Raw genomic sequence first — 14,570 nt, forward strand, 5'->3', positions numbered from 1 at the left:
TAGGTTCAGGATAAGGATATAGATCCTTATAAACTTACTTGTATGCTTTTGTCAGCCGATCAGTGCAGTGTGACGGCGAACTACGGGGGTCGGTGATGAACACATTTAAGCAGGGTGTAAGCAGCTCTCAGTTGAATGGAGTCAGAGCTCCATCTACTGGACAAACGGTGCAAGGACATTTTACATTGCCGACACCAACATTATTTCAGTAACTGTTCTGTTTATGAGAAATTATCGCCGTTCTATCAGCAAAATTTTGCCCGATTGTGTGTACTTTGAAAAGGGTATAATAAGGGGATAATATCGGCCGGCCGATATATCGGTCGGGCTCTAATCACAATGTATGATTTTTTTTTAATATTTATTTGAATGTTATTGCTGCAAATAAGTATTTGATCACCTACCAACCAGCAAGAATTCTGTCTCTCACAGACCTGTTAATTTTTCTTTAAGAAGCCCTCTTATTCTGCACTCTTTACCTGTATTAATTGCACCTGTTTGAACTTGTTACCTGTATAAAAGACACCTGTTCACACACTCAATCAGTCACACTCCAACCTGTCCACCATAGCCAAGACCAAAGAGCTGTCTAAGGACACCAGGGACAAAACTGTAGACCTGCACAAGGCTGGGATGGACTACAGGACAACAGGCAAGCAGCTTGGTAGAAGACAACAACTGTTATGATTATTTATTAGAAAGTGGAAGAAACACAAGATGACTGTCAGTCTCCCTCAGTCTGGGATTCCATGCAAGATGGAAGGTCATGTGGTCAGATGAGACCAGAATAGAGCTTTTTGGAATCAACTCCACTTACCATGTTTAGAGGATGAGAACAACCCCAAGAAAACCATCCCAACCGTGATGCATGGGGGTGGAAACATCATACTCTGGCGGTGCTCTTCTGCAAAGGGGACAGGACAACTGCACCGTATTGAAGGGAGGATGGATGGGGTCATGTATTGTGAGATTTTGGCAAACAACCTCCTTCCCTCAGTAAGAGCATTGAAGATGGGTCATGGCTGGGTCTTCAGCATGACAATGACCCCAAACACACAGCCAGGGCAACTAAGGAGGGGCTCCGTAAGAAGCATTTCAAGGTCCTGGAGTGGCCATTCTGCAGACCTTAACTCAATAGAAAATCTTTGGAGGGAGCTGAAACTCCAAACCTGAAAGATCTAGAGAAGATCTGTATGGAGGACTGGACCAAAATCCCTGCTGCAGTGTGTGAAAACCTGGTGAAAAACTACAGGAAATGTTTGACCTCTGTAATTGGAAACAAAGGCTACTGTACAAAATATTAACATGGATTTTCACAGGTGTTCAAATACTTATTTGCAGCAGTAATATACAAATAAATTATAAAAAAAATCATACATTGTGATTTCTGGATTTTTTTTATTTATTTTAGATTATGTCTCTCAGAGTGGACATGCACCTAAGATGAACATTTCAGACCCCTCCATGATTTCTAAGTGGGAGAACTTGCAAAATCGCAGGGTGTTCAAATACTTATTTTCCTCATTGTATATATATATATATATATATATATATATATATATATATATATATATATATATATATATATATATATATATATATGTGTGTGTGTGTGTGTGCTGTTTTTCAGTTTAAGTAGTTCATGGATTTCAGGTTATGGGTCAATTACTGCAGGAAATCTTAATTGCAAACCCGAACACTGCAAAAATGTTTTTGTTTTTTTTTGTGGGGGTGGGGTCAGAGCAGCTGTCGCTTCTGGTGTCAAGCGCCCGGTCCCGCTCGTTGTGTCCCACTTCAGGGACAGTGTCAGGTGAGGAGTTTGACTGGGACAGTCCACCTGTCAAACTCACAGAGGACAGAAACCTCCCCCCCGGGAAACCTCTCAATAATCTGAGGAGAAACTTTGTAGAAAAACAAACTCTAGTTTCTAACCTCAGGAAGGTAGACAACAAGTCACAACCTTATTTTTAAACATATGAGCCGTCAACTGAGCTGGAAAAATAATATTAATCTGAACGAGGAGACGGCGGAGAAACGGAAGCGTGGGAGACATCCAGCAGGGCCGGGCGCTTGACACCAGAAGCCATATCTGCTCGGATCACCTCCCCACCTCACGGGCTGTAGTGGACCAAAAAAAAAAATGTTTTGCGGTGATGGGTCCTGCGATCAAGACTTCCTGCAGGAATTGACCTCTAAACTGAAATTCCTAAACTACTTAAAGTGAAAAACATACATATAGATCATGAATGATATTCCTGTTTTATGAGACCTGCGTTCACATTTTGGGAGATATTTTTTCAGCGTTCATGTTTTGCAATTAACAGTTTGTGGATAATTCAAGATTTGCAGCTGATTCATGTTTTGGGGGTTAAGATGCTGTGCATGATTAATGGACGTGCACGTGCGCTACGTTTTTGCACAGTGGAAAGTAGCTGCTTTTACAGTGACTGCATCAAAATGAACAGTTATCAGCTAAAAACGAGTCCTCATAATAATGCACGCCGCTGTCAGCACCAAAATCTCAAAGAATGAAAGTGTCTCTCTGTACCTCAAGAATTTCGATCGCCGCACCCCACAGGGGCTGCGGTCACCGCCAAGATGAAACAAAAGAGATCGTCATCGGGCTTCTTGTAACACTTGATTTATGTCATTTGGATGTAAACAGGATAAAATAAGAGAAGTTGTTTATGTGAAATCTCCCCTCAAAAATGGGTTTGATTCCCACCAAGTCTTGCACTAAAACATCACGAGATGACGCCACAGTATAGCAGCACTAGATGGCAGTATAACAGTGCGGCGTCGTTATTCCATTGTCTGGGGAAAACCCGTGAACCGCAGCTGCTCACTTTGCCTCTGTCTCTTGGAGCTAATGTGACCAGAGGGTGATGGGGTCCCAGCTCAACTTGGTGGTAAACAGTGCTGCCGGACCGCCCTCTGCTGGACAAATGATGAAATGACACCAGTTCCAACAGCCAGAGTGTTTTTCTGCATCGCGTTTATTTGGTAAAATAAATGTTTTTGCGTTGGTGAAAGGCTGATATGGACCAATACATGGGCGGGCTCTGTCAAGCTGTCGTCTCTTCTTTGGTTTTCAGGTGCAGCTGGACCTGCTGGTGTTGGAGTGCAGCCCGGTCACTCAGGGCAGGATCACGGCCCACACCTCCTTCGTGGTGACTGACTGGGATCTGTGCGACCCGCCGGCTGGACTTCCGATCTTCAGGCCCCTCAGACTGTTTGTGTCCGACTTCGCCCACTGCGCTGACGGCCTCAGTGGGCGGAGCTCTCTTCTTGACAGCAGTAAATTGGTGCAGTCGGGTTTCTGCGGCGTGCTGCAGGCACTGGAGTGCAGAGTGGACGTCTGTGTGGTGGACACTCAGCGTTGGTGCGAGGTCAAAGGTCCGCAAGGAACCAGTGTCGATGTTAACAGTTCCATCTTTGTGAGCAAACAGCTGCTTCTAAAGCTGGGACTCTTTAATCATGAGTGGGTGGAGCTTTCACGACCCGGTGGCTTTTCAAAGGCTCCACCGGACCACACGGACAGGCCGACGCCCACCAGTGACAGGGTGGGCGTCGTCAAAGAGCACCTGAGCTGTGTTGTGGTTGTGGACTTGAGTCCAGACCTGGACCTCAGTCCTGATACTGGATTCATGTCGTCGACACTGTGGTTCAACCTGAGTGACGGGGAATCAGTTCCAGCCAGTACCAGCACGCTGAGGATTAAGGTGGTTCATCCAAACCTGCTGCACATCTTCATTTTGACATGACATCAGATTTAAAAAAATAAAATTCAACCGTTTTAATATATAAACTTTTTAGAATCACGTCCGAGTGAAAACTGACCTCTGACACCACGACACAAACAAAGATCTAAAAAACAAAGCGATGGCTTCAATAAGTAACGGCACCGTTTAGTGTCACACGTGAAAATCATCACTTTTACAGCCAGTTTTCAGGTGATGAACACATGAACATTTCCATCAGTGTTTCAGAAATACAAACAGTATGGAGGAGACGAGTGAGGGAAGCCACAAAGATGCCCAGACAGCACGCTCTGCACTGCGCCTCACCACTTATACAGCTTCATGGTGACGTGGTTAAGAGGAGCATTTTCTTAACACTTTAAATTTCAGCTACAGTTTGCCAGAAGGCACATGGGAGATGCTAGCCTGGGTTTGCTTTTGTGGTGTTGTGGGAAAATCCTTCTCTGTTCCCCTCTGAAGTGGTGATGCAAAATTCAAAATTACAATATTTCTCCACTGGCAGCCACAGAGCTTGAAGTCCTTCAGAGTTGTTTTGGGTTCTTGGTGGCTTCCCTCACATATCTCGTTCTTGCATGGTCTTGTCTGCACAGCACTGTACTGTCTCTGGAAATCTGATAATTAAGTTGTTACACTAAAGAGTGCAGGTATAACTTTATTATTTTTTTGATAAATAATAATTAAATGATGATTTTGTTGCAGAGGTGGAGGCAGAGTCCTCGGCGGGTCGATGGCCAACACTCAGAGAGTTTCTGTCGTCTGGTTTCTCCGCCGTTTACCACCGAGCTTCACATCCAGCCAGTCGTGTCGCCATTGTACGGCACAGGTGGAAACTATGGCGCCCTGCTGTCTGAGCACTTCAGCACACCGAGGTTAATCACTGCATGTTAGCATGAGGACAAGAGCAGGTCAAACCAGGGGTGGGCACAGTTCCGCTAATTAACGAAGCTAAATAAATTGTAAATGGACTGCATTTATATTGTGCTGTTCCATCTTCATCAGATGCTCAAAGCGCTTTACAATAATGTCTCACATTCACCCCGATGTCAGGGTGCTGCCATACATGGCGCTCACTACACACAGGGAGCAACTCTGGGATTAAAGACCTTGTCCAAGATGATTTTCCAGTCAGGCTTGGATTTGAACCAAGGATCTTCTGGTCTCAAGCCCAACGCCTTAACCACTAGACCACTAGCTAACTTTTTTGTTAGTGGATTAGCTTTTCAGCTAACTTCATAAATCATCAGTGGAGCAATTAGACCAATTCTGCTAAATTTAGTTCGGCTAATTTAGTCTACTATTGTTTTTTTGCAGAGTTAGTAGTGGTGAAGAACATTTGTAAACTCTAAAATCATACATGTTGGTTCCTGTCTGCTATGTATTGTGCAGCTGTGAGGAGCTGAGCTCAACTCTACCCCAGCAGAAGGGGCCTGGCCCCCAGGCTGCTGCAAAAAGAAAAGAACAAAAGTCATTTACATTCACAGCAGCCGTCCAGACGTGAGGTGGAAGTCATGAAAAGGAAAGCAGGTTTGACTTATGGTTTTGCTTAATAAACCAAATTAATCTGGATAGTTTAACTACATTAATGTCAACTCTATCATTTGTACAAAATGAAAATATAACGCATATCTTTTCATTCTAAAATAATGCACAAATTATGAAGTTTTGAACATTAACACACACATGCCAAAAGGCATTATGGGTAAACTGTGCCTCCACTCATCACTGATTGGTTGATTCATTGTATGTAAAATGTCATTTTTTTTCCATTTGTAAAAAAAAGGCATTTGCAAACCTGTTTAAGTTGTGATTCAGCAGCAACTGTGTGATATAACAGGGCGCCATTCACACTGCCATCCAGTAGATGGATCAAAATACATAGAACATTGCCATCCATCAAAACCATAAGTCAAACCTGCTTTCCTTTTGAGGTCTTCAGCCTCATGTCCAGACTGCGGTATGCTGTGAATGGAAATGACTCGAGAAATTAGCGATACTAGCTAACAACAGTGAACAATGGATGTTGTGCTGCAATGCAGCATGGGAGTTTGGGGTTTTAAATGTTATTGTGGTTCATGTTAGTTTAATAGTGTTGTTTGTGTTACTGATTTCTTTTTATTTTTGTAGTTCAGTTGGTTTAGTCATTTTAGTTAAGTGTTGTGTTGCCATTACCATGAGTGAGAAGTGTAGTACGTTTGCTGTCTTTTTGTGTAGTATGTTTGCTGTCTTTTTGTGTAGTACGTTTGCTGCCACGGTAAGTGTGTTGTGTGGGCCGCCAGAAGAGGAGGTACTGCTGGCCCACCACCAGAGGGCGCCCTGCCTGGAGTGCGGGCTCCAGGCACCAGAGGGCGCAGCCGCTCACAGGAGCAGCTAGGGTGACAGCTGTCACGCATCACCTGCAACAGCTGTTACCAATCAGCAGGGGTACATCAGCAGGACGACGTCTCCACCTCTTTGCCGAGATATCGTTCTACCTGGAAGGTAATATTCTCAGCTGACTGCTTGACAGTAACCTTTTGTGATTTTTGTGAGTGATAACAGACCTTTTTTCCAACGAGAGGTGGAGGTAGCTTTCCTGCCGTGCGGATTACTGGGTGCAAACGCGCCCACCTTTAATTGTGTTTTTGTTCCTCGCCAGCAGTACCAGGTCCGACACGCGGAGGCAGTGGCCACCTGGGAGTTCGGGACTTGGCGGCTCCAGTATTCCCGGGGTCTGGTGGCGGAGGAAATCGTGTGGTTCCGGTTCTGCTTTGGACAGGTGTCTCCTATCTTCGAGCCTGCCCACACGACACCTTTGTGAATTGATTCTGATCTATTGTTGTAATCTGTTGTATTTGTTGTGCACATTCACAACAGTAAAGTGTTGTTATTTGACCTACTCCATTGTCCGTTCCTTTGCGCCCCCTGTTGTGGGTCCGTGTACCGACACTTTCCCAACAGGATATCTCGGCCAGCGTCATGGATCCCGAGGGGAGTCAACCGGCTGTTGAACGGCCAATGGAAGAACAGGGCGCACAGGCGTCCGCAGGAGGAATGATCGGTGAGTTGCAGCGGATCCTCACCGCTTTCACGGCTCGGTTGGATTTAATGACCGAGCAGAACGTCCTCCTTAACCGCAGGGTGGAGGCTCTCGCCGCACAGGTGGAAGCGCGCCCTCAGGGCGCTGCTGCGGCTCTCCCTCCTGTCGACCCTGTGCGTAACAGTGACGTTCCACAGGTCGTTCAACGACCCCTCCCACCTTCCCCGGAAGCATACATAAGCCCTCCAGAGCCGTATGGAGGTTGTGTGGAGACGTGCGCGGACTTTCTTATGTAGTGTTCGCTTGTCTTCGCACAACGTCCCGTCATGTACGCGACTGATGCTAGTAAGATAGCTTATGTCATTAATCTGCTTCGCGGCAAGGCACGCGCTTGGGCTACAGCGCTTTGGGAGCAAAATTCACGGCTCCTTCTGATATATGATGGGTTTGTGAGGGAGTTCAGAACAGTGTTCGATCACCCAAATAGAGGAGAGACCGCTTCAGCCGTGCTGCTGTCAATGAGACAGGGGCGCCGGAGCGCAGCTGTTTATGCAGTCGACTTCCGCATCGCGGCTGCGAGGTCCGGCTGGAATAACACTGCCCTCCGTGCCACCCTCGTAAACGGACTGTCGTTGGTCCTGAAGGAGCTCCTGGTGGCCAAGGACGAACCGCGGGATTTAGACGGGCTTATTGATCTCGTTATACGATTAGACAATCGGTTAGAGGAACGCCGTCGGGAGCGAGGCGAAGGACGTGACCGGATACGCGCCGCCCCTCTCCCTTCCGGGTTCGAAAAGGGGCCGCCCTCCCCACGCTCCACAGCCGCAGCGCTTTGTGGGGCAACAGCTCCCCCTGGTGATGTTGTTAGGGAAACGCACAGGGCCAAAATGGGGAGGCTGATCCGTGGAGAGTGTTTTCTCTGCAGCTCAACAGAGCACACACAGAGAGACTGCCCCAAACGGCCAAAACGTCAACACTCACCCTTAGAGACTGGGCTAAGGGGGGGTCAAGACATTCAAGTGAGACACACACAAATTGCCACACGACTCCCAGTCACAATCCTGAGCGGGGATTTAACCCTTCAAGCCCGAGCACTGGTGGACACGGGGTCAGAAGGGAATCTGCTAGACAGCAGATGGGCAAAGGAGGTAGGGCTCCCTCTGGTGGCGCTTCCTTCGCCATTGCAGGTGCGGGCACTAGATGGCACCCTCCTCCCTTTACTCACACACAACACAACCAGTAACTCTGGTGGTGTCTGGAAACCACCGGGAGGAGATTGAGTTTTTTGTAACTTCTTCTACCTCCCGCGTGATTTTGGGCATCCCATGGATGTTAAAGCACAATCCCCGGATCGATTGGCCGTCTGGGGTGGTGGTTCAGTGGAGCGAAACCTGCCATCGGGTGTGTTTAGGATCCTCGGTTCCTCCCGTTCCAGGCTAAGGAGGAGGTCAAGTCCCTCCCAATCTGACGGCAGTGCCGGTTGAGTACCACGATCTTGCTGATGTCTTCAGCAAGGATCTGGCACTCACCCTTCCCCCGCACCGTCCGTACGATTGTGCCATTGATTTGGTTCCAGGCGCTGAGTTCCCGTCCAGCAGGCTGTACAACCTCTCACGACCTGAGCGCGAATCAATGGAGACCTACATCCGGGACTCATTAGCTGCCGGGCTGATCCGGAACTCCACCTCCCCGATGGGGGCAGGTTTCTTTTTTGTGGGCAAGAAAGATGGCGGACTTCGTCCATGTATTGATTACAGGGGGCTGAATGAGATTACGGTTCGCAACCGATACCCGTTGCCATTATTAGATTCCGTGTTCACCCCCCTGCATGGAGCCAAAATCTTTACTAAGCTGGATCTTAGAAATGCGTATCACCTGGTTCGGATCCGGAAGGGAGACGAATGGAAGACGGCATTCAACACCCCATTAGGTCACTTTGAGTACCTGGTCATGCCGTTCGGCCTCACAAACGCCCCCGCGACGTTCCAAGCATTGGTTAATGATGTCTTGCGGGATTTCCTGCACCGATTCGTCTTCGTATATCTAGACAATATACTCATCTTTTCTCCGGATCCTGAGACTCATGTCCGGCATGTACGTCAGGTCCTGCAGCGGTTGTTGGAGAACCGGCTGTTTGTGAAGGGCGAGAAGTGTGAGTTTCACCGCACATCTTTGTCCTTCCTGGGGTTTATCATCTCCCCCAACTCCGTCGCTCCTGATCCGGCCAAGGTTGCGGCGGTGAGAGACTGGCCCCAACCCACTAGCCGTAGGAAGCTGCAACAGTTCCTCGGCTTTGCAAATTTCTACAGTAGGTTCATTAAGGGCTACAGTCAGATAGTTAGCCCCCTGACAGCCCTGACCTCACCAAAAGTCCCCTTCACCTGGTCGGATCGTTGCGATGCCGCGTTCAAGGAGTTGAAACGGCGCTTCTCGTCTGCACCCGTTCTGGTGCAGCCCGATCCTAGTCGCCAGTTAGTGGTTGAAGTGGACGCCTCGGACTCAGGGATAGGAGCCGTGCTTTCCCAGAGCGGGAAGACCGATAAGGTCCTTCACCCGTGTGCCTATTTTTTCCGCAGGTTGACCCCGGCCGAACGGAACTATGACGTCGGCAATCGAGAACTCCTTGCGGTGAAAGAGGCTCTTGAAGAGTGGAGACATCTGTTGGAGGGAACGTCCGTGCCATTCACGGTTTTCACTGACCACCGGAACCTGGAGTATATCAGGACCGCCAAGCGGCTGAACCCCAGGCAAGCCCGCTGGTCACTGTTCTTCGGCCGTTTTGACTTCCGGATCACCTACCGTCCCGGGACCAAGAACCAGAGATCGGATGCCTTGTCCCGGGTACATGAAGATGAAGTCAAAGCGGAGTTGTCGGATCCACCGGAACCCATCATCCCGGAGTCCACTATCGTGGCCACCCTCACCTGGGACGTAGAGAGAACCGTCCGGGAGGCCCTGGCACGAAGCCCGGACCCCGGAACTGGGCCGAAGAACAAACTATACGTCCCACCAGAAGCTAGGGCTGCAGTCCTGGACTTCTGTCACGGCTCCAAGCTCTCCTGTCATCCAGGGGTGCGAAGAACCGTGGCAGTTGTCCGGCAGCGCTTCTGGTGGGCGTCCCTAGAGGCCGACGTCCGGGATTATATCCAGGCCTGCACCACCTGCACCAGGGGCAAGGCTGACCATCGCCGGGCATCAGGTTTACTCCAGCCGCTGCCTGTGCCTCATCGCCCCTGGTCCCACATCGGCCTGGATTTTGTCACGGGCCTCCCGCCGTCCCAGGGTAACACCACCATCCTCACGATAGTGGACCGATTCTCCAAGGCGGCCCACTTCGTGGCCCTCCCTAACCCTAACCCAGCGGCCTGGAGTACCCATTTGGCCTGGATCGAGTATGCCCATAACAGCCAGGTGTCTTCAGCCACCGGCCTCTCCCCTTTTGAGGTATGTCTGGGGTATCAGCCCCCGTTGTTTCCGGTGGTTGAGGGAGAGGTCGGTGTGCCCTCGGTCCAGGCCCACCTGCGGAAGTGCCGTCGGGTGTGGCGTGCCGCCCGTTCTGCTTTGCTAAAGGCCCGGACGAGGGCAAAAGCCCATGCAGACCGTCGGCGGACCCCGGCCCCTGCGTATCGGCCTGGGCAGGAGGTGTGGTTATCCACAAAGGACATCCCCCTCCAAGTGGACTCCCCCAAGTTACAGGACCGTTACATCGGCCCATTCAAGATCCTGAAGGTCATCAGTCCAGCCGCAGTGAGGCCGGCAGCCGAAGCCTCACTGCGGATCCATCCTGTGTTTCATGTGTCCCGGATTAAACCTCATCACTCCTCACCCCTCTGTACTCCGGGTCCGGCGCCGCCTCCTGCCCGGATCATCGATGGCGAGCCGGCTTGGACTGTACGCCGGCTTTTGGATGTCCGTAGGATGGGCCGGGGCTTCCAGTATTTGGTGGACTGGGAGGGGTACGGCCCCGAAGAACGCTCCTGGGTGAAGAGGAGCTTCATCCTGGACCCGGCCCTCCTGGCCGATTTCTACCACCGCCACCCGGACAAGCCTGGGGGGGGTCCTGTTGTGTGGGCCGCCAGAAGAGGAGGTACTGCTGGCCCACCACCAGAGGGCGCCCTGCCTGGAGTGCGGGCTCCAGGCACCAGAGGGCGCAGCTGCCTCACAGGAGCAGCTAGGGTGACAGCTGTCACGCATCACCTGCAACAGCTGTTACCAATCAGCAGGGGTACATCAGCAGGACGAAGTCTCCACCTCTTTGCCGAGATATCTTTCTACCTGGAAGGTAATATTCTCAGCTGACTGCTTGACAGTAACCTTTTGTGATTTTTGTGAGTGATAACAGACCTTTTTTCCAACGAGAGGTGGAGGTAGCTTTCCTGCCGTGCGGATTACTGGGTGCAAACGCGCCCACCTTTAATTGTGTTTTTGTTCCTCGCCAGCAGTACCAGGTCCGACACGCGGAGGCAGTGGCCACCTGGGAGTTCGGGACTTGGCGGCTCCAGTATTCCTGGGGTCTGGTGGCGGAGGAAATCGTGTGGTTCCGGTTCTGCTTTGGACAGGTGTCTCCTATCTTCGAGCCTGCCCACACGACACCTTTGTGAATTGATTCTGATCTATTGTTGTAATCTGTTGTATTTGTTGTGCACATTCACAACAGTAAAGTGTTGTTATTTGACCTACTCCATTGTCCGTTCCTTTGCCACCCCTGTTGTGGGTCCGTGTACCGACACTTTCCCAACAAAGTGCCTGCTTATGGCAGAATGCAGTAAAGATAAACTCGTTCTTCTGTGCAGCTCGCCGCAAGGTAATAAAAGCGAAGTGGCATGTGTGAGTGTATGGCTTTGGTCACGGACAAACTGTGGAGAGCTGATACTTGCTGTTTGGTATGTTTATGTATTTTTGGTCAAGGATGAACGTTGTAAAATCAGAACGTTGATAAGACAAATATTTTTGGAGATGCCATAGATATTAGCTAACAACACTGGATGTTACTAATTTCATTCTGGACTCACACACCATTCCAGCAGGGGGCATTAAAATCATCTATAAAAAGCATAAGTGTCTGATTTTATTTAGTAAGTTCAATGTAAGTACATAATATAATTGTAAATAAATTAAAAATACATGGATGGCACAAGAAAGTGAAAACACTTATTCCATTGTGGTCCATTTAAAACTCAAATGACAAAATAAAAGTAAAAATAAAATAATAATAACAGTGTAGTGGAGACACTAGGAATATACTGTATCTGGCGTTAGTTCAGGGTTTATCACAAGTTCACACCGAGGTGTCGTCCAGAACACCACTTAAGGCCAAAAGTCCAGAAGGTCCAAGTAAAGAGGTTCAGGTGGTTTACAGAGAGGAAAATAAGTATTTGAACACCCTGCAGTTTTGTAAGTTCTCCCACTTAGAAATCATGGAGGGGTCTGAAATTTTCATCTTAGGTGCATGTCCACTGTGAGAGACATAATCTAAAAAAATCTGGAAATCACAAATGTATGATTTTTTTAAATAATTTATTTGTATGTTACTGCTGCAAATAAGTATTTGAACACCTGTGAAAATCAATGTTAATATTTGGTACAGTAGCCTTTGTTTGCAGTTACAGAGTTCAGACATTTCCTGTAGTTTTTCACCAGGTTTTCACACACTGAAGCAGGGATTTTGGTCCACTCCTCCATACAGATCTTCTCTAGATCTTTCAGGTTTGGAGTTTCAGCTCCCTCCAAAGATTTTCTATTGAGTTCAGGTCTGGAGACTGGCCAGGCCACTCCAGGACCTTGAAATGCTTCTTACGGAACCCTCCTTAGTTGCCCTGGCTGTGTTTGGGGTCATTGTCATGCTGAAGACCCAGCCATGACCCATCTTCAATTCAGTTTTGTCCCTGGTGTCCTCAGACAGCTCTTTGGTCTTGGCTATGGTGGACAGGTTGGAGTGATTGATTGAGTGTGTGAACAGGTGTCTTTTATACAGGTAACAAGTTCAAACAGGTGCAATTAATACAGGTAAAGAGTGCAGAATAAGAGAACTTCTTAAAGAAAAATTAACAGGTCTGTGAGACAGAATTCTTGCTGGTTGGTAGGTGTTCAAATACTTATTTGCAGCAATAACATACAGATAAATTATTAAAAATCATACATTGTGATTTCTGGATTTTTTTTTTTTAGATTATGTCTCTCACAGTGGACATGCACCTAAGATGAAAATTTCAGATCCCTCCATGATTTGTAAGTGGGAGAACTTGCAAAACCGCAGGGTGTTCAAATACTTATTTTCCTCACTGTATTTTCTCCTTTGCAGGTAATGTGGTCATGTGGTTTTCTACAGCAAATAAAACAAAACCAATGAATAAAGGACAAATCTCTTAATCTCTTTATGGTTTTCACACACACACACACACTGTTCTGTGGAGAAACTGATTTTGGAAGTGATTTGACAGGCTGCTGATCAACTGATTATGTACGATAGCGGCGGTCAGCTGAGAGCAGCGTGATGTTTAAACAGCCTCACGTCTGTGTCTGATAAAGTTAACATGTTAACACCCCCAAAGCACCTGTACAGACGATCATGGTTATGCTAATACAGCATACAGTCTTTGGTGATGTCGCAACATTTTTAATTCGATGCTATCATTGGCAGATTAATGTCATTGCTAACATTATATTTGCATGTTGACACACTATTGCAGTTTCCTCATACTACTGTATGATATTTGTAGTGTTAGTGTTTCCAGTCGAATTTGGCATGGCCACCTGTGGGTTAGTATGTTGGTTTGCTAACATTAGCGCCGTCATTTATGCAAGCTAAGACAGACATAACAGAGTGCTAACATATGCTGACTTTATGTTCACATGTATCAAAGTTTATGCGAGCAGCACTGCTGCCCAACATTAGCTAGGTTTTGACTTCACGCTGAACACAACCCGTCTGTCCATCTCATTGTAGACTCGTCTCACTGGGAGACGTCTTGTCAGTCCCAGCTGGAAACCATCCAGACCTGCTGGAGAAGAACGCCGAGGGAATCCACAGGTACCCAGACGCACCAAGAACCAACCCAGACCATCTGAACCTGCTGATTGTTCAGTTCTTCTAGAACACTGGGACCCCGTTTAGGTCCTCAGGACCCAAAGTACTGCACATAGTAATGCAGATCACCTCGACCACCTCAGTGATCTGGTCTGAGTCAATCAGGGACAAATGGAAAATGCACAGTACTCAGGATTCTGAGACGAGATGTCTCTGTGAGGAGATGAGGTTTGTCTGTGGGGACACGAGGTGTCTGTGGGGAGATGAGGTTTGTCTGTGGGGAGATGAGGTGTCTCAGTAGGGACACGAGGTGTCTGTGGGGAGATGAGGTTTGTCTGTGGGGAGACGTGGTGTCCCTGTGAGGACACAAGGTGTCTCCGTGGGGACACAAGGTGACTCCGACGACACAATTTGACTCCATGAGGACACTAGGTGACTCTGTGAGTACACGAGGTGTCTCTGTGAGGACACAAGGTGACTCTGTGACAACATAAAGTGTCTCTGTGAGTACACGAGGTGACTGTGACAACAAAGTGTCTGTGAGGACACGAGGTGACACTGACAACATAAAGTGTCTCTGTGAGGACACGAGGTGACTGTGACAACATAAAGTGTCTCTGTGAGGACACGAGGTGACTGACAACATAAAGTGTCTCTGTGAGGACACGAGGTGACTGACAACATAAAGTGTCTCTGTGAGGACACGAGGTGACTGTGACAACATAAGGTGTCTCTGTGAGGACACGAGGTGACTGTGACAACATAA

At 48.3% G+C, this 14,570-nt stretch overlaps 1 protein-coding gene across 2 annotated transcripts in view; it reads left to right on the forward strand.

The window, feature by feature from the left end:
- pex6 (peroxisomal biogenesis factor 6) overlaps window positions 1-14,570 on the forward strand; it is a 51,050-nt gene that overhangs the window by 7,284 nt on the left and 29,196 nt on the right. For both annotated transcript variants that reach the window (XM_034189258.1, XM_034189259.1), the window contains exons 2-4: window positions 3,096-3,722; window positions 4,461-4,630; window positions 13,724-13,807. In XM_034189258.1, the coding sequence (XP_034045149.1) occupies window positions 3,096-3,722; window positions 4,461-4,630; window positions 13,724-13,807 (881 nt within the window). The remainder of the gene's footprint in view (window positions 1-3,095; window positions 3,723-4,460; window positions 4,631-13,723; window positions 13,808-14,570) is intronic.

This window comes from Thalassophryne amazonica, chromosome 15 (genome assembly GCF_902500255.1).
Source record: "Thalassophryne amazonica chromosome 15, fThaAma1.1, whole genome shotgun sequence".
Classification (NCBI taxonomy): Eukaryota; Metazoa; Chordata; class Actinopteri; order Batrachoidiformes; family Batrachoididae; genus Thalassophryne; species Thalassophryne amazonica.